Raw genomic sequence first — 25,066 nt, 5'->3', positions numbered from 1 at the left:
TAGATGTGCAGTCTGATAGTGTGGGATAGATGTGCAGTCTGATAGTGTGGGTTAGGTGTGCAGTCTGATAGTGTGGGTTAGATGTGCAGTCTGATAGTGTGCATTGAGATGTGCAGTCTGATAGTGTGGATTAGATGTGCAGTCTGATAGTGTGGATTAGGTGTGCAGTCTGATAGTATGGGTTAGGTGTGCAGTCTGATAGTGTGGGTTAGGTGTGCAGTCTGATAGTGTGGGTTAGATGTGCAGTCTGATAGTGTGGGTTAGATGTGCAGTCTGATAGTGTGGATTATATGTGCAGTCTGATAGTGTGGATTAGATGTGCAGTCTGATAGTGTGGGTTAGGTGTGCAGTCCGATAGTGTGGATTAGATGTGCAGTTTGATAGTGTGGATTAGATGTGCAGTCCGATAGTATGGGTTAGGTGTGCAGTCTGATTGTGTGGATTAGATGTGCAGTCTGATAGTGTGGATTAGATGTGCAGTCTAATAGTGTGGTTTTGATGTGCAGTCTGATAGTGTGGATTAGATGTGCAGTCTGATAGTGTGGATTAGATGTGCAGTCCGATAATGGATTAGATGTGCAGTCTGATAGTGTGGATTAGATATGCAGTCCGATAGTATGGGTTAGGTGTGCAGTCTGATAGTGTGTATTAGATGTGCAGTCTGATAGTGTGCATTGAGATGTGCAGTCTGATAGTGTGGATTAGATGTGCAGTCTGATAGTATGGATTAGATGTGCAGTCTGATAGTATGGGTTAGGTGTGCAGTCTGATAGTGTGGGTTAGATGTGCAGTCTGATAGTGTGGATTAGATGTGCAGTCTGATAGTATGGATTAGATGTGCAGTCTGATAGTATGGGTTAGGTGTGCAGTCTGATAGTATGGGTTAGGTATGCAGTCTGATAGTGAGGATTAGATGTGCAGTCTGATAGTGTGCATTGAGATGTGCAGTCTGACAGTGTGGATTAGATGTGCAGTCTGATAGTATGGATTAGATGTGCAGTCTGATAGTATGGGTTAGGTGTGCAGTCTGATAGTGTGGGTTAGGTGTGCAGTCTGATAGTGTGGATTAGATGTGCAGTCTGATAGTGTGGGTTAGGTGTGCAGTCTGATAGTGTGGATTAGATGTGCAGTCTGGTATTGTGGATTAGATGTGCAGTCTGATAGTGTGGATTAGATGTGCAGTCTGATAGTGTGGGTTAGGTGTGCAGTCTGATAGTGTGGATTAGATGTGCAGTCTGATAGTGTGGGTTAGGTGTGCAGTCTGACAGTGTGGATTAGATGTGCAGTCTGATTGTGTGGGTTAGATGTGCAGTCTGATAGTGTGGATTAGATGTGCAGTCTGATAGTGTGGTTTAGATGTGCAGTCTGATAGTGTGGGTTAGGTGTGCAGTCTGATAGTGTGGGTTAGGTGTGCAGTCTGACAGTGTGGATTAGATGTGCAGTCTGATAGTGTGGGTTAGATGTGCAGTCTGATAGTGTGGGTTAGATGTGCAGTCTGATAGTGTGGATTTGATGTGCAGTCTGATAGTGTGGATTAGATGTTGCAGTCTGATAGTGTGGGTTAGATGTGCAGTCTGATAGTGTGGATTAGATGTGCAGTCTGATAGTGTGGATTAGATGTGCAGTCTGATAGTATGGGTTAGGTGTGCAGTCTGATAGTGTGGGTTAGGTGTGCAGTCTGATAGTGTGGATTAGATGTGCAGTCTGATAGTGTGCATTGAGATGTGCAGTCTGATAGTGTGGGTTAGGTGTGCAGTCTGATAGTGTGGGTTAGATGTGCAGTCTGATAGTGTGCATTGAGATGTGCAGTCTGATAGTGTGGATTAGATGTGCAGTCTGATAGTGTGGGTTAGGTGTGCAGTCTGATAGTATGGGTTAGGTGTGCAGTCTGATAGTGTGCATTGAGATGTGCAGTCTGATAGTGTGGATTAGGTGTGCAGTCTGATAGTATGGGTTAGGTGTGCAGTCTGATAGTGTGGGTTAGGTGTGCAGTCTGATAGTGTGGGTTAGATGTGCAGTCTGATAGTGTGCATTGAGATGTGCAGTCTGACAGTGTGGATTAGATGTGCAGTCTGATAGTGTGGGTTTGATGTGCAGTCGGATAGTGTGGATTATATGTGCAGTCTGATAGTGTGGATTAGATGTGAAGTCTGATAGTGTGGGTTAGGTGTGCAGTCCGATAGTGTGGATTAGATGTGCAGTTTGATAGTGTGGATTAGATGTGCAGTCCGATAGTATGGGTTAGGTGTGCAGTCTGATTGTGTGGATTAGATGTGCAGTCTGATAGTGTGGATTAGATGTGCAGTCTAATAGTGTGGTTTTGGTGTGCAGTCTGATAGTGTGGATTTGATGTGCAGTCGGATAGAGCGTGTTAGGTGTGCAGTCCGATAGTGTGGATTAGATGTGCAGTCTGATAGTGTGGATTAGATATGCAGTCCGATAGTATGGGTTAGGTGTGCAGTCTGATAGTGTGTATTAGATGTGCAGTCTGATAGTGTGGATTAGATGTGCAGTCTGATAGTATGGATTAGATGTGCAGTCTGATAGTATGGGTTAGGTGTGCAGTCTGATAGTGTGGATTAGATGTGCAGTCTGATAGTGTGGGTTAGGTGTGCAGTCTGATAGTATGGGTTAGATGTGCAGTCTGATAGTGTGGGTTAGGTGTGCAGTCTGACAGTGTGGATTAGATGTGCAGTCTGATAGTATGGGTTAGGTGTGCAGTCTGATAGTGTGGATTAGATGTGCAGTCTGATAGTGTGGGTTAGGTGTGCAGTCTGATAGTATGGGTTAGGTGTGCAGTCTGATAGTGTGGGTTAGGTGTGCAGTCTGATAGTGTGGATTAGATTTGCAGTCTGATAGTGTGGGTCAGGTGTGCAGTCTGACAGTGTGGATTAGATGTGCAGTCTGATAGTGTGGGTTAGGTATGCAGTCTGATAGTGAGGATTAGATGTGCAGTCTGATAGTGTGGGTTAGGTATGCAGTCTGATAGTATGGGTTAGGTGTGCAGTCTGATAGTGTGGATTAGATGTGCAGTCTGATAGTGTGGGTTAGGTGTGCAGTCTGACAGTGTGGATTAGATGTGCAGTCTGATTGTGTGGGTTAGATGTGCAGTCTGATAGTGTGGATTAGATGTGCAGTCTGATAGTATGGGTTAGGTGTGCAGTCTGACAGTGTGGATTAGATGTGCAGTCTGATTGTGTGGGTTAGATGTGCAGTCTGATAGTGTGGATTAGATGTGCAGTCTGATTGTGTGGGTTAGATGTGCAGTCTGATAGTGTGGGTTAGGTGTGCAGTCTGATAGTATGGGTTAGGTATGCAGTCTGATAGTATGGGTTAGGTGTGCAGTCTGACAGTGTGGATTAGATGTGCAGTCTGATTGTGTGGGTTAGATGTGCAGTCTGATAGTGTGGATTAGATGTGCAGTCTGATTGTGTGGGTTAGATGTGCAGTCTGATAGTGTGGTTTTGGTGTGCAGTCTGATAGTATGGATTAGATGTGCAGTCTGATAGTGTGGGTTAGATGTGCAGTCTGATAGTGTGGTTTTGGTGTGCAGTCTGATAGTATGGATTAGATGTGCAGTCTGATAGTGTGGATTAGATGTGCAGTCTGATAGTGTGGGTTAGGTATGCAGTCTGATAGTATGGGTTAGGTGTGCAGTCTGACAGTTTGGATTAGATGTGCAGTCTGATAGTGTGGGTAAGATGTGCAGTCGGATAGTGCGGGTTAGGTGTGCAGTCCGATAATGTATATTAGATGTGCAGTCTGATAGTGTGGATTATATGTGCAATCTGATAGTGTGGGTTAGGTGTGCAGTCCGATAGTGTGGATTAGATGTGCAGTCTGATAGTGTGGGTTAGGTGTGCAGTCTGATAGTGTGGGTTAGATGTGCAGTCTGATAGTGTGGGTTAGGTGTGCAGTCTGATAGTATGGATTAGATGTGCAGTCTGATAGTGTGGGTTAGATGTGCAGTCTGATAGTGTGGTTTTGGTGTGCAGTCTGATAGTATGGATTAGATGTGCAGTCTGATAGTATGGATTAGATGTGCAGTCTGATAGTATGGATTAGATGTGCAGTCTGATAGTGTGGGTTAGGTGTGCAGTCTGATAGTGTGGGTTAGATGTGCAGTCTGATAGTGTGGATTAGATGTGCAGTCTGATAGTGTGGGTTAGATGTGCAGTCTGATAGTGTGGATTAGATGTGCAGTCTGATAGTGTGGATTAGATGTGCAGTCTGATAGTGTGGATTAGATGTGCAGTCTGATAGTGTGGATTAGATGTGCAGTTTGATAGTGTGTACTAGATGTGCAGTCTGATAGTGTGGATTAGATGTTGAGTTGGATAGTGTGGGTTAGGTGTGCAGTCTGATAGTTTGGGGTGGGGACCTAGAGGCTGCTGGCTGCTTTCACACTGCCTCTCGCCAATCTGCATGGTAAAGAGAAGATGATTTTAATTTGATTGTTTATTTTGTCATTCGATAGCCCTTTTCGGTGTAGCTCCTACTGATGAGACAACTTGTAGTTGAAATGATTATTCTGATCAGACAGTCCCAACCTCTGATCAAGAAGAGGGAGACTGTCATGGCACAGCTCTCGAGTTCCCTCCCTCTTTCCTCTATTCTGTTTCTTTCTGTTCTCTCTGTCATTCCTCTCTCTCCTTCCCCCTCTCTCTTTCTGGGTCTGTGAATTCATAAACTAAACGTATCTACGCGTTTATGTTGTCAGCGAGCCATCTTATCCTTTCGAGGGATGAGAAGCATTCTGCAGCACACTGCTGCTGCTGCCACGGCTCTAATGTGTATTACAATGACTCTAATGTATATTACAATGGCTCTAATGTGTATTAGAATGGCTCTAATGTGTATTACAATGGCTCTAATGTGTATTACAATGACTCTAATGTGTATTACAATGGCTCTAATGTGTATTACAATGACTCTAATGTGTATTACAATGACTCTAATGTGTATTACAATGACTCTAATGTGTATTACAATGACTCTAATGTGTATTACAATGGCTCTAATGTGTATTACAATGACTCTAATGTGTATTACACTGGCTCTAATGTGTATTACAATGACTCTAATGTGTATTGGCTCTAATGTGTATTACAATGACTCTAATGTATATTACAATGACTCTAATGTGTATTACAATGACTCTAATGTGTAACAATGGCTCTAATGTGTATTACAATGACTCTAATGTGTATTACTGACTAATGTGTATTACAATGACTCTAATGTATATTACAATGATTCTAATGTGTATTACAATGACTCTAATGTGTATTACAATGGCTCTAATGTGTATTACAATGCCTGTAATGTGTATTACAATGGCTCTAATGTGTATTACAATGACTCTAATGTATATTACAATGACTCTAATGTGTATTACAATGACTCTAATGTGTATTACAATGGCTCTAATGTGTATTACAATGACTCTAATGTGTATTACAATGGCTCTAATGTGTATTACAATGACTCTAATGTGTATTACAATGACTCTAATGTGTATTACAATGACTCTACTAACCCTGAGTAGTAGTAGTTGTAGTAATAATAGTACCAGTGGTTATCGTAGAAGTAAAAGTTATAGCTATCGTAAATATAGCAGAGCAGGACATAGTAATAGTACCAGTGGTAATAGTAGAAGTAAAAGTTATAGCTGTCGTATAATAGAACAGAGCAGGACATAGTAATAGTCTTCGGTAAGAGCCAGTCGTCTGCCCTCAGAGCGGACAGGGAGACAGGGAGAGAACAGAGAAGCATCCGTTCAGCAACACCACCATGTCTTAAACAAGCTCAACTTCCCAACCCAGAATAAACACACACAACCAACCTAACAAAAGCTGCTCTGTCTGTCCTGCCTGCTTTCCTGGCCACACTTTTAGTATTTCTGTTTTTTCGGGCAGCGTTAAAAAGTTGCTAAACCAGAATACAAAATTGCAGTCTTTCTCTGTGTGTCTTTTCAGAGTGAGTTCTCTGTGCTTTGTCTTTCTGTGTGTGTGTTTTTGTGTGTGTTTGTGTTTTTTTGTGTGTGCTTGTTTTCAGAGTGAGTTCTCTGTGTGTGTGTTTGTGTGTAAGTGCGTGTGTGCATCGGACATATTTCTATCTGACAAACAGACTAAACAGAGTTCCAGCTTTGGACTGGTGACCTCAGGACTTTTCTCTCTCTTTCTCTCCTTCTGTCATTTTACTGGCTCCTCTGTGGATTCCATACGTACAGTGCCGTCACAGCGCCATATCAGCGGAGAGCAGTGAGTTTCAGACAAACAGACAGACAAACAGACACCGTTGGCTGCTCATAGTCTGGGTTTTCCTCCTCTCTTCTCCTTGTTGTGTTTTTCCTCGTCTATACATCACCTTAGGTGATGGTTACTACATCACCTCTTCTCCCCCTTCATTCTATCTATTGGGTAAGAGGCAGACTTCTCCCCCTTCACTCTATCTTTAGGGTTAGAGGCAGACTTCTCCCCCTTCACTCTATCTATAAGGTTAGAGGCAGACTTCTCCCCCTACACTCTATCTATAGGGTTAGAGGCAGACTTCTCCCCCGTCACTCTATCTATAAGGTTAGAGGCAGACTTCTCCCCCTTCACTCTATCTATAAGGTTAGAGGCAGACTTCTCCCCCTTCACTCTATCTATAGGGTTAGAGGCAGACTTCTCCCCCTTCACTCTATCTATAAGGTTAGAGGCAGACTTCTCCCCCTACACTCTATCTATAGGGTTAGAGGCAGACTTCTCCCCCGTCACTCTATCTATAAGGTTAGAGGCAGACTTCTCCCCCTTCACTCTATCTATAAGGTTAGAGGCAGACTTCTCCCCCTTCACTCTATCTATAAGGTTAGAGGCAGACTTCTCCCCCTACACTCTATCTATAGGGTTAGAGGCAGACTTCTCCCCCGTCACTCTATCTATAAGGTTAGAGGTAGACTTCTCCCCCTTCACTCTATCTATAAGGTTAGAGGCAGACTTCTCCCTCTTCACTCTATTTATAGGGTTAGAGGCAGACTTCTCCCCCTTCACTCTATCTATAGGGTTAGAGGCAGACTTCTCCCCTTCAATCTATAGAGTTAGAGGCAGACTTCTCCCCCTTCACTCTATCTATAGGGTTAGAGGCAGACTTCTCCCCCTTCACTCTATCTATAGGGTTAGAGGCAGACTTCTCCCCCTTCACTCTATCTATAGGGTTAGAGGCAGACTTCTCCCCCTTCACTCTATCTATAGGGTTAGAGGCAGACTTCTCCCCCTTCACTCTATCTATAGAGTTAGAGGCAGACTTCTCCCCCTTCACCTTCACTCTATCTATAGGGTTAGAGGCAGACTTCTCCCCCTTCACTCTATCTATAGGGTTAGAGGCAGACTTCTCCCCCTTCACTCTATCTATAGGGTTAGAGGCAGACTTCTCCCCCTTCACTCTATCTATAGGGTTAGAGGCAGACTTCTCCCCTTCAATCTATAGAGTTAGAGGCAGACTTCTCCCTCTTCACTCTATCTATAGGGTTAGAGGCAGACTTCTCCCCTTCAATCTATAGAGTTAGAGGCAGACTTCTCCCCCTTCACTCTATCTATAGGGTTAGAGGCAGACTTCTCCGCCTTCACTCTATCTATTGGGTTAGAGGCAGACTTCTCCCCTTCAATCTATAGAGTTAGAGGCAGACTTCTCCCCCTTCACTCTATCTATAGGGTTAGAGGCAGACTTCTCCCCCTTCACTCTATCTATAGGGTTAGAGGCAGACTTCTCCCCCTTCACTCTTTTTATAAGGTTAGAGGTAGACTTGTCCCCCTTCACTCTATCTATAGGGTTAGAGGCAGACTTCTCCGCCTTCACTCTATCTATTGGGTTAGAGGCAGACTTCTCCCCTTCAATCTATAGAGTTAGAGGCAGACTTCTCCCCCTTCACTCTATCTATAAGGTTAGAGGCAGACTTCTCCCCCTTCACTCTATCTATAGGGTTAGAGGCAGACTTCTCCTCTTCAATCTATAGGGTTAGAGGCAGACTTCTCCCCCTTAAATCTATAGGGTTAGAGGCAGACTTCTCCCCCTTCACTCTATCTATAGGGTTAGAGGCAGACTTCTCCCCTTCAATCTATAGAGTTAGAGGCAGACTTCTCCCCCTTCACTCTATCTATAGGGTTAGAGGCAGACTTCTCCCCCTTCACTCTATCTATTGGGTTAGAGGCAGACTTCTCCCCTTCAATCTATAGAGTTAGAGGCAGACTTCTCCCCCTTCACTCTATCTATAGGGTTAGAGGCAGACTTTTCCCCCTTCACTCTATCTATAGGGTTAGAGGCAGACTTCTCCCCCTTCACTCTATCTATAGGGTTAGAGGCAGACTTCTCCCCCTTCACTCTATCTATAGGGTTAGAGGCAGACTTCTCCCCCTTCACTCTATCTATAAGGTTAGAGGTAGACTTCTCCCCCTTCACTCTATCTATAGGGTTAGAGGCAGACTTCTCCCCCTTCACTCTATCTATAAGGTTAGAGGTAGACTTGTCCCCCTTCACTCTATCTATAAGGTTAGAGGCAGACTTCTCCCCTTCACTCTATCTATAAGGTTAGAGGCAGACTTCTCCCCCTTCACTCTATCTATACGGTTAGAGGCAGACTTCTCCTCTTCAATCTATAGGGTTAGAGGCAGACTTCTCCCCCTTAAATCTATAGGGTTAGAGGCAGACTTCTCCCCCTTCACTCTATCTATAGGGTTAGAGGCAGACTTCTCCCCCTTCACTCTATCTGTAGGGTTAGAGGCAGACTTCTCCCCCTTCACTCTGTCTATAAGGTTAGAGGCAGACTTGTCCCCCTTCACTCTTTCTATAAGGTTAGAGGCAGACAAGGGTTCCTCTCTGTTTTGACACATGAATGATGCAGTGCCACACAATTGAAACCATACAAGACAGGTGTGACTAGGGTTGTTATAAACTGTATTTTCATCATAAGTCATTTGAATTCATTGTTGTGAAATTGTGAGAGAATGTGTAGAGTATAGGGTGAGAGGTGGCCTGTAAAAGAAAGGCTTGATGTTATGTTGCTAAACCAGTGATCCTTTCTCCTGGTCATGGAGGGCTGCAGTATATTTACTTGTAGCTAGTAGCTTCCATCTGCCCCGTGTTTCCAAAACTCTCCCTGAGCCATTCCACTTATTGGATCTATTCCAACGCTAGCACACCTGATTTAATCATTCAACTAATCATCAAGCCCTTGATTAGTCCAATAAGGTGTGGTAGACCTGGAACAGACCTGGAGAGCTAGCCTTGAACGGCTGGCGGGTACTGGAGGAGAGAGCAAGCCTTGAACGGCTGGGGGGTACTGGAGGAGAGCTTGCCTTGAACGGCTGGGAGGTACTGGAGGAGAGCTAGCCTTGAATGGCTGGGGGGTACTGGAGGAAGGTTTGGGAACCGCCACCATAGGCTCTGTGGGCGTGGTGTGTAAGAAACAATCCTATTGTAGGTTTGTTTTTTTGACAGCTCAGGTCGGGGGACGTGTCTGGACAATGAACCTCTGAAACGAGACTTCCTGTACCCAACAGTGGCCCCGGGGCAGGTGTACGACGCAGACGAGCAGTGTCGCTTCCAGTACGGAGCCTCTTCACGACAGTGTAAATATGGGGTAAGAAACCTGCGTCTCTCTGACTCTACAGTATGCAAACAGTCTCTCTCCCCTACATCGGAGGACTATGCTGTTAAGGGAATAGTTGATCATAATCAGGGTGTTATTATCATAATCAGGGTGTTATTATCATAATCATGGTGTTATTATCATAATCATGGTTTTATCATCATGATCAGGGTGTTATCAACATAATCATGGTGTTATTTTCATAACCACGGTGTTATTATCCTAATCATGGTGTTATCATCATAATCAGGGTGTTATCATTAAAATCAGGGTGTTATCATCATAATCAGGGTGTTATCATTAAAATCAGGGTGTTATTATCATAATCATGGTGTTATTATCATAATCAGGGTGTTGTTATCATAATCATGGTGTTATTATCATAATCAGGGTGTTATCATCATAATCAGGGTGTTATTATCATAATCATGATGTTATTATCATAATCATGGTGTTATCATCATATTCAGGTGTTATTATCATAATCATGGTGTTATTATCATAATCAGGGTGTTATCATCATAATCATATTGTTATCATCATAATCAGGGTGTTATTATCATAATCAGGGTGTTATTATCATAATCATGGTGTTATTATCATAATCAGGGTGTTATCATCATGATCAGGGTGTTATTATCATAATCGTGGTGTTATTGTCATAATCAGGGTGTTATCATCATAATCAGGGTGTTATTATCATAATCGTGGTGTTATTGTCATAATCAGGGTGTTATCATCACAATCAGGGTGTTATTATCATAATCATGGTGGTATCATCATAATCAGGGGTGTCATTATCATAATCAGGGGTGTTATCATCATAATCAGGGTGTTATTATCATAATCAGGGTGTTATCATCATAATCAGGGTGTTATTATCATAATCAGGGTGTTATCATCATAATCAGGGTGTTATTATCATAATCATGGTTTTATCATCATAATCATGGTGTTATTATCATAATCGTGGTGTTATTGTCATAATCAGGGTGTTATCATCATAATCAGGGTGTTATTATCATAATCGTGGTGTTATTGTCATAATCAGGGTGTTATCATCACAATCAGGGTGTTATTATCATAATCAGGGTGTTATTATCATAATCATGGTGGTATCATCATAATCAGGTGTGTCATTATCATAATCAGGGGTGTTATCATCATAATCAGGGTGTTATTATCATAATCAGGGTGTTATCATCATAATCAGGGTGTTATTATCATAATCATGGTTTTATCATCATAATCATGGTGTTATTATCATAATCATGGTGTTAATATCATAATCAGGGTGTTATCATCACAATCAGGGTGTTATCATCACAATCAGGGTGTTATTATCATAATCATGGTTAGGGGTGTTATTATCATAATCAGGGTGTTATCATCACAATCAGGGTGTTATTATCATAATCATGGTTAGGGGTGTTATTATCATAATCAGGGTGTCATCATCATAATCAGGGTTAAGGGTGTTATCTTCATATCACCAGAAGGAGACATTATTGGCACATAGGATAGAGGCGTCTCATCACAGGTCTGATGAGGGAGGTTTTTACACACACACACACACACACACACACACACACACACACACACACACACACACACACACACACACACACACACACACACACACACACACACACACACACACACACACACACACACACACACACACACACACACACACACACACACACACACACACACACACACGCCACAGTTTCATGGAATGCTAATGATTACCCCCCTCCCACCACCTTGTAGAATAACAACCCAGGGTAAATAAAGAAACACGAGCAGAGGGAGAACTAAACCAAGCCACAGAAACAGGAGATGTTGAATGAAAGCCACAAAGAATTAATGAACCAATAAGGACAGAAAAATAGTCTACCATTAGCTGAGATCAAGAGAGTTTATTTTGTTTCATTGAAAGACATATCTGACAGCAGATTACCACAGGCCCCAAATTAAACCCTGTCATTTTGTCTCTTAAGCTCTTAATTGTGGTTTTAGATCAGCATGAAAGACAAACATTTATGAAAGGAAAGCATTCCTCTAGAGCCTGGCTCAGCTGTGTTGCTCTGCGCTTCTCTGTGCCGGGCTGCTTCCAGAATGTAGTCTTATATCTGCTAGGATTCTGGATTCTGACCTGGAATCAGATCGGTTTCACTCAGCCAGCCAGATGTCTAGTAAAGAGTTGTCTTTAATTAAGAGCTCGCTGATCAAACCCATGTAACCATAGAAACAAGTCAAATATCTATGACTGAATGTGTAGTTTACTTTCAGAGTTGATGTTACACTTTTAGAAGAAAAGGTGCTATCTAGTTCTGTCCCCATAGGGGACCCTTTGAATAACCCTTTTGGGTAGTTGTACCTGGAACCAAAAAGGAATCTACCTGGAACCAAAAAGAGTTATCCTATGGGGACAGCCGAATAACCCTTTTGGGTAGTTGTACCTGGAACCAAAAAGGAATCTACCTGGAACCAAAAAGAGTTATCCTATGGGGACAGCCGAATAACCCTTTTGGGTAGTTCTACCTGGAACCAAAAAGAGTTATCCTATGGGGACAGCCGAATAACCCTTTTGGAACCCTTTTTTCTAAGAGTGTAGGAAAGGTGACCTCTTATCTGGGAGACAGTTACTCTGTACAACACATAAAGCAGAGCAGAGCCTGCTTTAGTGCCACTAAAGACTAAAGAGAACCACTAAAAGATATGGTGGGGTAAGAGAGGTGCAGTAACACTTAACAGTCACTTTTACACATAATGGTTGTGGTGCCCATTATGTTTCTGACCTGGAAGTAGAACTCTCCATTCCCAACCCAGGTTCTAATGGGGACAGAAAGTTGCTGTTGCTCCTACTGAAAGGACCAGACAGTAAAGCAGTGGTTTGGTGAAGTGTTTCAATGCTTTCTCCTGTGTAATGGTATAAAAGAAGCCGATAAATAGTTGTTGAAACATTTTTGGACTCACAGAACTTATTTAATTGACCCTTCACTAAGCCCTGTTGCAACCTCGGACAACATTTTCCAGGGAAGCCCAATTCCCCATTCAACCACTGGCGAAATCCCCTCACAGTGATCTCAAACTGTGTTTTTAATACACAATGAAATTAAACACAGACTTCCCCTTGCTAATCAGGAAACTCTTGAGTATGTTGTGACGGACTGTTATTACAATTGCTTCACAGGAACCTGGTGAAATTATATTGGTAGTGTAGCTAGCCACTGAATGGCTCTGAATTCACTGTTGGCATACAGTCAAAGCTATAACCTCTTTTGGAGCTAACTAGTGCTCTCAAATTGTATGTATCATGATGTCGACAGCAGATGGTAGGTGTATTTATAGCATTGCTAACTTAGCTAGCTAACATACATTTTGAGAAAACAGGTTATATTAAGTGGCTAGCTAGCTAGCGCTAGCAATGTTTGGTGATCAATGAGACTGAGAGCGAGCTAACCAGCTGAGCTAGCAAACAATTTAACAAAACTATAATTTCAGATACAAAAAATACTCCATCAGCAGGTTTTGCATTTCAGGAATCACAGTAGCAAGTACTTCTGGTGCTCTGTTAAATTATTTAGCCATTTAAACATGTATTGTTTTTTAAAGAACTCAGTTTTTGCCATAGCCCTCAATGGCTTGTGATCGTGGGTGTGTCCAAGGTGTCGGACTCAGGGGCGGGAATTAGTGAAGGGTCAATTGAATGGTCATTTCGAACTGACACTCTCAGAATGTTGAAGTCACCAGGGGTTCTATCTAGGTGGAATACAGCTACGACCGGAATGGACTTTTTCATAGTAGGTTAGAAGAACTTATGCAGCAGGTTAGGAGAATGAACGTAGCAGGTAAAAAGAGAGTGAGGTTAAGGTTAGGAAAATGGTTAGGGTTAACTTCCTCTCTGTTAGCTAGATAGTGTAAATCCCCCAGACCAGACCAGACCAGGGACACATGTTCATTTAGACCTGGTTTAGCTTCTGACCTTTCAGCCTCTACTGCAGCTCAGAGCGTGCCGGCAGGGGGCCAAAGAGCAGGGAGTGTGAGGGTCACTCTGTGATAAGAGTCACCGACTCAAAGCCACAAGAGGGTAGAACATTTTTCAAACATTGCTTGTTAGGGGGAGGTAGTTGGAATGGTGGTGGGGGTGGGGGGGGCAGTGAGACAGGGCCGACTCAGAGTGGCAGTTTATAGCTTTATTTAATCTATAGCATCTAGCAGCAGTAGATGAGACCTGTAGAGACCAGCAGGGCCTGGACCTTATTTACTGACCCGTGGGGTCAGAGCCTGGGCTCAGGGCCGTAACTCTCCTTCATGACGCTGCTCCTCTTCTGCTCTGCCGTACACAGTTATCCAGTAAAGCCTTTGAAGTGGAGAGGCGGAGGGGAACCAAAGAGCTTTAATGAGAAATCTAATACAGGGTTGTGCAGAGCTGTCCTTGTTACACACACTCGGTTTTACGATTGAATTTACTCCAGAGTGACTCTGACTTGGATTCTCTATCTCCTCTCACATCAAACTCACAAAAGTTCCAAAAGAATAAAAACATTTCAAATGTTATATTATGTCTAAATACAGTGTTGTAATGACACATCTATCTCTCTCTTTCTCTCTCTTTCTACCTCTCCTTCCACTCTCTCTCCCTCTCTTTCTGTCTCTCTCTCTCTCTCTCTTTCTGTCTCTCTTTCTGTCTCTTTTGTTCTCTCTCTCTCTCTACCTCTCCTTCCACTCTTTCCCCTCTCTCCCTGTCTCTCTCTGGCTCTCTTTCTCTCTGCCTATGTCTCTCTCCCTATCTTTCTGTCTCTTTCTTTCTGTCTCTCTCTGTCTACCTCCCCTTCCACTCTTTCCCCTCTCTCTGTCTCTCTCTCTGTCTCTCCCCCTCTCTCTCTTTCTACATCTCTCTCTCTCTTTCTCTACCTCTCTCTCTACCTCTCTACCTCTCTCTCTCTCTGTCTATGTCTCTCTCCCTATCTATCTGTCTCTTTCTTTCTCTCTCTCTTTCTACCTCTCCTTCCACTCTTTCCCCTCTCTCTGTCTCTCTCTGTCTCTCCCCCTCTCTCCCTGTCTCTCTCTCTCTCTCTCTCTATGTCTATGTCTCTCTCCCTATCTTTCTGTCTCTTTCTCTCTCTCTCCTTCTATCTCTCCTTCCACTCTTTCCCCTCTCTCTGTCTCTCTCTCTGTCTCTCCCCCTCTCTCTCTTTCTACATCTCTCTCTCTCTCTCTCTCTCTACCTCTCTCTCTGGCTCTCTCTCTCTGTCTGTCTCTCTCCCTATCTTTCTGTCTTTTTCTCTCTCTCTCTTCCTACCTCTCCTTCCACTCTTTCCCCTCTCTCTGTCTCTCTCTCTGTCTCTCCCCCTCTCTCTTTCTACATCTCTCTCTCTCTCTCTCTCTCTCTCTCTCTCTCTCTCTCTCTCTCTCTCTCTGTCCAGACATAAAGACTTCTCCCTCTGTTATAAGAGCTAGGAGATAAGATGGAGAAATCGTAGAAACAGAAAAAGTTGTTTGTTTTATAACTTCCTGTGGGACAAATATGTTTGTTATGTCTACAGTCTCTGTTCCCTGAGACTGTCTCCTCTCTGAGGGGCAGTTTGAATATGCTCTCTGTTGTGCCAGAGTGATTTCCTACAACTGGTTAACAGTGGTTTCTGTGAACTGACGTTAGCCGGTTTCTGTTGAGGTATGGAGGTGCTAGTGTTGCTCCAGATCCCTCAACACTGAGGTAGAATGGGTTGACCTTTGGGATATTGACTCTCAACATAAACTGGACTCAATCCATCAGACCTGGGTCAAATATATAGCTACTCCATCAGACCTGGGTCAAATATATAGCTACTCCATCAGACCTGGGTCAAATATATAGCTACTCCATCAGACCTGGGTCAAATATATAGCTACTCCATTATACCTGGGTCAAATATATAGCTACTCCATCAGACCTGGGTCAAATATATAGCTACTCCATCAGACCTGGGTCAAATATATAGCTACTCCATCAGACCTGGGTCAAATATATATGTCTACTACTTCCACATATTTCAGCTGAGCTTGAGTTAGTTTGCCTGGTGAAATGGAGCCTATGGAATAGTCCACAGTGTCTCCAAACTGTGCAACCTATATTTGACCCAGGTTTGCCAATATGTTGGCTGACTACAGCCAGGGATATGCTCCTCACCTTCTGTTCAGCTCTTTCACCTCAGTGCAGATGAAGGACATGAGATGAGGAGGGGAAGTCACACTACATTTTGGAGTAGATCTCTAATTCACTTCAACAGCTCTATCTATGGCAATTGCTCTGCTTGTAATACAATCTCTGCAGTGAAGTGCTTTATTCTGACCAACTTGCTTTTGCCTTCTTTCCTAGGAAGTGTGTAGAGAGCTCTGGTGCCTTAGCAAAAGCAACCGCTGTGTCACCAACAGTATCCCTGCTGCCGAGGGGACCTTGTGTCAGACGGGAAGCATCGAGAAAGGGGTAAGTCTATACTAGCAGTCTCATTGTCTACACACTTGTTGTCTCTTATAGTCTACACCAGGGTTTCCTAAACTACGGGTCGCAACCCGATGTAGGGTCGCCGGATTTGAAAATAGGGTCACGAGAGAAAAGGTGCGCTTGGTTGAACCGGGGTTGTATCAGTAACCTCCGGTAGCTGCTCGATGTGGTTGTAATCAACAGAGCGGTTCCGGTTTTCTTCATTTTGAATGGTTTAAGCCACAAAATATTATGGCTCCATCAGGAACATGTACATACTCACTGTTTCCCTCAATGATTATGTTATTTTCTACACAGAAGATCATTGGGCGGCAGGTAGCCTTGTGGTTAGAGCGTTGGACTAGTAACCGAATAGTTGCTAGATCCAATCCCCAAGCTGACAAGGTAAAAATCTGCCGTTTTGCCCCTGAATAAGGCAGTTCAGGGGCCGTCACTGTTCTTAGGCCGTCATTGAAAATAATATTTTTTTCTAAACTGACTTGCCTAGTTAAATAAAAAATACAACATTATTGCCTTATGATCTTCTGAACCCAATATCTTTATGATATGTTTGTCATTTCAGATTGAAATGCTGTCAGACTGATTTGTAATATACTGTCATAGACCCAATTAAAAAACTAAACATTGGTCGATTACCGCACCTTTTTTTTTAACATGCTGGGGCCGCAAACATTTTTCCATTTTGGAACTTCTGAATCATCTTGTCACAGGAGAATTTGGCCTGGTTGCTGTGGCATTCCGGTAACCACGACAGCGGATGTTGACATGTCATTAGACCAAGTATAAACTGGCCTTCAGTCTTTGCGACTGTCACAACATCCGTTGTTGTGGTTGCCGGACTGCCACAGCAACCAAACCAAATTTTTCTCTGACAAGAGGATGTAGGAGTTCAGAGATTCTCTGATACTTTTATTTTGTCACACTGTGGCAGTACGCTATTTTCTGTTAGCTCGCCACTACCTTGTAAATAATTATGTTGTTGTGGGTTTATTTTCCTGTAATAATTAATAAAAAAATAGCTCAAGTTAAGGTGTTGTCAGTTATACTCCGGTCATTATTTTAAATAGCTAGCCATCTTTGTGGCTAACTAGCTAGCAACAAACAAAAACATTGTTTAGAAAATGTATTTTAGTTGCCTCGCTTGCTAGGCTGACATTTACTGAATCTATTTAAACGGATGGGTTTATTGGAGTTAAAATAGAGCACGTATGCTATTTGGAGCCCTGGGCTGCTGATGTCATGCAAAGACTGTTGTTTAGTGTTTATACTTTGTCATAACTTGCCTAGTTAAATAAAGGTTAAATAAAATAAAATAGATAACGACAAGTTTGATGTCAGATGACAATAGACTGTTCATGATGTCGCTACGGCAATTGTCTACAGACGATAGACGGACTGTAAACCAGCCTTTAGAGTTTAGGGTAGGGACGTCCCAAGGATTCCACATAGCACTGACCCTAGTCCCAGTGTGACTCGCCACGCCGCGGTCAGGTTAGACGGACAACAGTGAGACAGTTTTAACACAGATTACGGCAGCCATTGTCACTGGATGGTCTGAGGTCTAAAAGGAAAGAATAGGAGGCTGTCATGTGTCATTACTGTCTGCTGACTGGAGCCTTTCAGAGCTGGGGGCCACCGACCAGGTCCTGGGCTACACAGGGGGCCCAAGTTGAGATCAGCTCAGGGGGCTTTAGGACAGGGGGCTTTGGGGGGAGGCTGATGACGCGCTCCTGTCTGGGTTGAGGGTGGGTGGTGAGGGGGATGTGGGGTGGCTTCAAAGGAACACGACTGTCAACCATTTGTCACCAGGCCTGTAATGGAGAGGCCCTGCCAACTAGAGGGAAGGGGGGGGGGGGGGTAGGAGAGGGAGGGAGAAGTGGAGGTGGACAAAGGGGAAAGTGTTGGTGGTGGTGAGAAAGGTAGAGGATAGAGAGGAAGTAGTGATGTTTGAGAGGGAAGAATGAGGTATGGGGTAGAGCAAGAGAAGGGGGAGAGATAAGGAGAAGAAAGGAGATAAGAGAGAGAAAATAAGTGGTTTCTCAGGAAAGACTATTATGCTACTGTCCTAGACATTGGTACAGTAGTCATGTCACCCAAAGGTCACAGCTTTCTGTGGCACACACACACACACACACACACACACACACACACACACACACACACACACACACACACACACACACACACACACACACACACACACACACACACACACACAGGTACACACACACTTGCAGGTGGTGAAAGGCTGATAGGTGTGCGGGGTGATAGATAGGTAGTGTGTGTCAGCTCCTCTCTGATAAGACATTCTCTCCCAGGCTATTTCAGTCAAACTGGAAACACAGACAAGGTCTTAAGGACTCTCTCTCTTTCTCACTCTCCGTCTTTCTTCCTCACTGCCGTCGCTCTCTCTCTCCTTCACTGACCTCTCTCTCCTTCACTGACCTCTCTCTCCCTCTCCCTGCAGTGTTAATCTTGTTTATACAGTGTGTTAGTGCATTGCCTTTCTCTGCTCTAAGCCAAGGAGAATGAGTACAGTGCCCTGGTTATCCCTCTCAATTCAATCAAATCAAGGGTCTTTATTGGTATGGGAAACATATGTTAACAAAGCAAGTGAAGTAGATAATAAACAAAAGGGAAATAAACATAAACAAGGGAAATAAACAATAAAAATGAACAGTAAACATTACACTCACAGAAGTTCCAAAAGAATAAAGACATTTCAAATGTCATATTATGTATATATACAGTGTTGTAACTATGTGAAAATGGTTAAAGTACAAAAAAGAAAATAAAGAAACATAAATACGGGTTGTATTAACAATGGTGTTTGTTCTTCACTGGTTTCCCTTTTGTTGTGACAACAGGTTACAAATCTTGCTGCTGTGATTGCAAACTGTGGTATTTCACCCAATAGATATGGGAGTTTATCAAAATTGGATTAGTATTCAAATTCTTTGTGGGTCTGTGTAATCTGAGGGAAATATGTGTCTCTAATATGGTCATACATTTGGCAGGAGGTTAGGAAGGGCAGCACAGATTCCACCTCAATTGTGGGCAGTGTGCACATAGGCAGACCTGGCTCTCAAGAGAAGACAGGCTATGATGGCCTTTCTCAATGGCAAGGCTAAGCTCACATAGTCAAAGATTTCCTTAATTTTGGGTCAGTCACAGTGGTCAGGTATTCTGCCACTGTGTACTGTCTGTCTCTGTCCTTCTACATTGTTCATCTCTGATGTGAATGAGTGAGGAAGTGAGTGAGTGCGTGAGGAAGTGAGTGAGTGAGTGAGTGAGTGAGTGAGTGAGTGAGTGAGTGAGTGAGTGAGTGAGTGAGTGAGTGAGTGAGGGAGGGAGGGAGGGAGGGAGGAGACTGAGGACAGTGGCCTGGTGTTTCCCTGGCCCATGATGTTAATCTACTGACACAGTTACAGACCTACAACCTCTACAACCTCTACTGTCTCTAAACCCTGAGCACCACTGAGTACGTTTAGATGCACAGTAATAATTCAATTTTAAACTGATTATGGCACCTAGGCAGATTATGCAACAGTCATGTAAACATCTTACTCTGCTTATCTTAATGGGTGTAAAGCAAATCTTTCAAACTATTATTGGGCGTTCCAGCGGTGTATTTGATCTGCACATTTGCTAGCACCACCAGAGTCTCCCTCTTCACCGTGAGGGAAGTGAGTTCTAGAACAACTGAATATGTGTGTCTTAGAAGTCGTTTTCACATACCAACTTGATATGTTCCAACTCAGAACCAGATGTTTCCCAAAAAGAACACGGTTGCTGTGATAGAACGTTTATTTTGATGGAGATATTCTGCATTTATCAGAACGCCATCAGGTGGCCTGAATTCAGATGTGTCCGTTTAAACAGGATTATTAAGGAAATCATTCTTCTTGCAAAGCATGAAAAACGGTTGAATCAAACTGTTATACTAATTTGATTATCCACAATAATGGCATTATTGTGTGCATGGAACCGTACTCACCGACACAGTTACTGACCTACAACCTCTACAACCTTAACCAATGATTAATCCCCCCCATCCTCTCAGTGGTGCTACCAGGGGGAGTGTGTGACATTCGGGACGTGGCCCCAGAGTGTGGACGGAGGCTGGGGTCCCTGGTCATCGTGGGGGGAGTGCAGCAGGACCTGCGGAGGGGGAGTCTCATCCTCCATGAGACACTGTGACAGCCCAGCGTAAGTAGGCAAAGTAAGCCACAGCAAGCTGAACACACACATCCAGGACCTCACCTACAGGTGTGTGTGTGTGATCACTAATGCGTTGATCATATAAATATTTATTAAGTATACTGTGTAGATAACCAGTAGATACTAGGTTGAATGGCGGGAACCCGGTTACTGAGATTTTCCACCCAAAACCACTCCCCTTTCCCGGGATAAATAACTACGAGGAACCGGTAAATTATAATAAATTATTTATATGAACAGCATGGCGTGAAATGGAACTGTTAAATTATATGCAATGTTTAAATCTGGCTTCTCTACGGCCTCTCCATGATGAGTCAACGTTCAGAATGGGGACAGACCCATCTCACTATGGAGCGCCGTTTACAATGCAGTTCACATCGTGCTAACTTTTTTTCTTGTGACAGGTTGGCCTACATTTGCTGAACCATAGCCTATGCTACAGTAATAAAAGACTGAATGCGTGTCTAATTTACCCAGCTCCATCTGGCTTTCAGGGATCACCTTGTTTTTTAATTGTAAAGATACATTTTTAAAATGTAAAACAGCCTATCACTTGAATATCGTTGCTTTAAATCAGTGCACCCAGTCTTTCTCTCTCTCCATTAACTCCATTCCAAAATAGATCATCCTGTTCTAGATTGAAATATAGCCCTATACAGTGCCTTGCGAAAGTATTCGGCCCCCTTGAACTTTGCGACCTTTTGCCACATTTCAGGCTTCAAACATAAAGATATAAAACTGTATTTTTTTGTGAAGAATCAACAACAAGTGGGACACAATCATGAAGTGGAACGACATTTATTGGATATTTCAAACTTTTTTAACAAATCAAAAACTGAAAAATTGGGCGTGCAAAATTATTCAGCCCCCTTAAGTTAATACTTTGTAGCGCCACCTTTTGCTGCGATTACAGCTGTAAGTCGCTTTTTGGGGTATGTCTCTATCAGTTTTGCACATCGAGAGACTGACATTTTTTTGTCCCAACATTCCTCCTATCCAGCAAAACAGCTCGAGCTCAGTGAGGTTGGATGGAGAGCATTTGTGAACAGCAGTTTGTTAAAAAAGTTTGAAATATCAGTTCTTTCCACAGATTCTCTGAAATGTGATTGGATTCAGGTCTGGACTTTGACTTGGCCATTCTAACACCTGGATATGTATGGGGGCTTTACTGGGGGCCTTATTTATTCAGACCCATAAACATTCAATGTTCGTGAAGAGAAGTGAAAGCCTTCTACATCCACTTCTAGTCCTATATGATTCAAGGACGTCATTAGAATTTGATCCTTACACTCTAGTGATGGTCATCAGTTGAATGGTGTTTCCTTTGACACATTGGTGCGGCTAGCTTCCGGGTTAAGTGGGCGGGTGTTAAGGAACGAGGTTTGGCGGATCATGTTTTGGAGAACACATGAATTGACCTTCGCCTCTCCTGAGACCTTTGGGGAGTTGCAGCGATGAGACAAGATCGCAATTGGATATCACGAAATTAGGGAGAAAAAGGGGTTAAAATACCCCACAAAAATACAAAAAACATAAAGACAACTAAACTTATTTATTTTAACTGTTGAAATCGAGGAAGAGTTGAAGCAACAATAGAGAGAGAAAGAGGAGGTAGGCTAATAATGGGAAATATTATGAAAGGTATATATGCGTCAGCCTACTAGTTATACAAATAGGCCCCATTATATTTCAAAATTAAAATAACATTTGCTAGCCTATGCTTGTAAATTTGTAACTTTGTAGGCCGCATGTACTGCACCAGAATCACAGAGGGTTCTACATGGAACATAACAGAGTTCTACTTGGAACCAAAAACGGTTCTCCTGGGGACAGCACCAAAAAACCATTGGAACCCTTTATTCCTCCCTCGTTTCTCTCCTCTCTTTCAGGCCTTCTGGAGGAGGGAAGTACTGTCTCGGAGAGAGGAAACGCTACAGATCGTGTAACACAGATGTGAGTTCACATTTCCCTTCTTTTTCTTCTACCCCTCCTCCTCTCTTTGCTTCTCTCTCTCACTCTCTGTCTCTCTGTCTCTCTTTCTCTCGCTGTTTCTCTTCACTCTCTCTCTCGCTCTGTCTCTCTTTCTCTCAATTCAATTAAATGTGCTTTATTGGCGTGACGTAACAATACGCATATTGCCAAAGTTTAAACTTTAAAGGAATAATAATCAATACTGTCAACAGGACAACAGTAACTTCAATAATCAAGGGTCAAAATAACCATACATTGAACAATAACAATAACAATGGTTTAGAGGACATATGCAGGTTGGTTGGTCTGTCAGACAGTGTCCCTCATTTTATGGCAGGCAGCAATGTAGTGCGCTGCCAACCCACAGCTCTCTGCTTCCTCCCCCAACAGGACGGGTAGCCTATTCTCATCAGAGAGATCTTTGAAACCTTAAATAAGTGTTTCAAATTTGGGGAAATGACACTCTAATTGTTTTTTAAAACATTTTGCAGCTCTGTCTCAGGTTCTGCTGTTGTGCAGTGGTTGCACAGCCTTTCCTCTACAGAGAGCCACCTTTTCCTGTCTACCCTTTTCAATGGCAAGGCTGTGCTCACTGAGCCTGTACTTTGTCAAGGTTTTTCGAAGATTTTGATCAGTAACCATGGTCAAATAGCCATGGTGTACTTCCTCATATTTGTTTTTATTTGATTTATTTCACCTTTATTTAATCAGGTAGGCCAGTTGAGAACAAGTTATCATTTACAACTGCAACCTGGCCAAGATAAATCAAAGCAGTGCGACACAAACAACAACACAGAGTTACACATGGAATAAACAAACATATAGTCAATAACACAATAGAAAAGTCTATATACAGTGTGTGCAAATGAGGTAAGATTAGGGAGGTAAGGCAATAAATAGGCCGTAGTGGCGAAGTAACTACAATTTAGCAATTAAACACTGGAGTGATAGATGTGCAGAAGATGAATGTGCAAGTAGAGATACTGGGGTGCAAAGGAGCAATATGGGGATGAGGTAGTTCGATGGGCTGTTTACAGATGGGCTATGTACAGGTGCAAAGATCTGTGAGCTGCTCTAACAGCTGATGTTTAAAGTTAGTGAGGGTGATATGAGTCTCCAGCTTCAGTGATGTTTGCAATTCGTTCCAGTCATTGGCAGCAGAGAACTGGAAGGAAAGGCGGCCAAAGGAGGAATAGACTTTGGGGAAGACCAGTGAAATATACCTGCATGCTAGGGGTGGTGTTGCTATGGTGACCAGTGAGCTGAGATAAGGTGGGGCTTTACCTAGCAAAGACTTATAGATGACCTGGAGCCAGTGGGTTTGGCGACGAATTTGATGCGAGGGCCAGTCAGCGAGAGCATACAGGTCACAGGTGGGTAGTATATGGGGCTTTGGTGACAAAACGGATGGCACTGTGATAGACTGCATCCAATTTGCTGAGTAGAGTGTTGGAGGCTATTTTATAAATAACATGCCAAGGGTCGGTAGGATAGTCAGTTTTACGGGGGTATGTTTGGCAGCATAAGTGAAGGATGCTTTGTTGCGAAATAGGAAGCCGATTCTAGATTTAATTTTGGATTAGAGATGCTTAATGTGAGTCTGGAAGGAGAGTTTACAGTCTAACCAGACACCTAAATATTTGTAGTTGTCCACATATTCTAAGTCAGAACCGTCCAGAGTAGTGATGCTAGATGGGCGGGCAGGTGCGGTCAGCGATCTGTTTGAAAAGCATGCATTTAGTTTGACTTGCATTTAAGAGCAGTTGGAGGCCACGGAAGGAGAGTTGTATGGCATAGAAGCTCGTCTGGAGGTTAGTTAACACAGTGTCCAAAGAAGGGCCAGAAGTATACAGAATGGTGTTGTCTGAGTAGAGGTGGATCAGAGAATCACCAGCAGCAAGAGCGACATCATTGATGTATCCAGAGAGAGAGAAGGAGAGAGAAAGCTCGCAGGGCATTCTATGCCATTTAAAAACACATTCTCTCTCTAGATTTATGGCCAGATAGCACTGCATTTTGCTTTCTCAATAGGTAATGTAGTTTTGTTTTGACTGTGTTGTAATTTGGTTTATTCTGATTGATTGGATGTTCTGGTCCTGAGGCTTTAGTTTTAGTTAGTAGAACAGATTTGTGAACTCAGCCGGATGAGGGGACTCATTTCTTTGCTCAGCTCTTGGCATTGCAGGGCTTGGTAGTGATATGAGAGGGGTTACTGCATTTTTCCAAAACGTTGTTATTTTTTGAGTTATTATTATTAGTGGATATTGGCCTAATTCTGCCCTGCATGCGTTGTTTGTACTTTTCCTCTGGACATGTAAGATAATCTTACAGAACTCTGCATGCAGGGTTTCAATGGGATGAAATCTTGTTTTGCAACTCCACACCTCACTGGCATGAAGTGCAATTGGTTCAATGACGCATTTAAATTAGTTTTTTGCTTTCTCTCTCAGTTCATTCACTGCCTCATTTAGGTGTCCAGTTGAGCTTCTTGTTAAACCTAAGCAGTTGTAGTGTTTGTAGTACTCTATATATTTTGCACCAATTGAGAACTTTTGTAACGGCGTTCTTCGTTTGTTGAATGAGAGTCGGACCGAAATGCAGCGTGGTGGTTACTCATGTCTTCAATGAAGAAAAACGGAACGATACATGAAATAACTAATAAATACAAAAACAACAAACGGAACGTGAAACCTATTACAGCCTATCTGGTGAACACTACACAGAGACAGGAACAATCACCCACGAAATACACA

General features: G+C 43.0%; 1 protein-coding gene across 1 annotated transcript in view; it reads left to right on the top strand.

Annotated features, from left to right (window-relative positions):
• The window catches only part of LOC135548216 (A disintegrin and metalloproteinase with thrombospondin motifs 6-like), a 170,398-nt gene that overhangs the window by 75,456 nt on the left and 69,876 nt on the right, over positions 1-25,066 (top strand). Inside the window, exons 10-13 of the mRNA XM_064977577.1 lie at positions 9,478-9,619; positions 15,996-16,103; positions 20,185-20,330; positions 22,232-22,295. Of these exons, the coding sequence (XP_064833649.1) occupies positions 9,478-9,619; positions 15,996-16,103; positions 20,185-20,330; positions 22,232-22,295 (460 nt within the window). The remainder of the gene's footprint in view (positions 1-9,477; positions 9,620-15,995; positions 16,104-20,184; positions 20,331-22,231; positions 22,296-25,066) is intronic.

The sequence above is a fragment of the Oncorhynchus masou genome, chromosome 11 (genome assembly GCF_036934945.1).
Source record: "Oncorhynchus masou masou isolate Uvic2021 chromosome 11, UVic_Omas_1.1, whole genome shotgun sequence".
In the NCBI taxonomy this organism is placed as follows: domain Eukaryota; kingdom Metazoa; phylum Chordata; class Actinopteri; order Salmoniformes; family Salmonidae; genus Oncorhynchus; species Oncorhynchus masou.
Note: the sequence above shows the minus strand (reverse complement) of the source record. Positions and strands in the feature narration are given on the sequence as shown.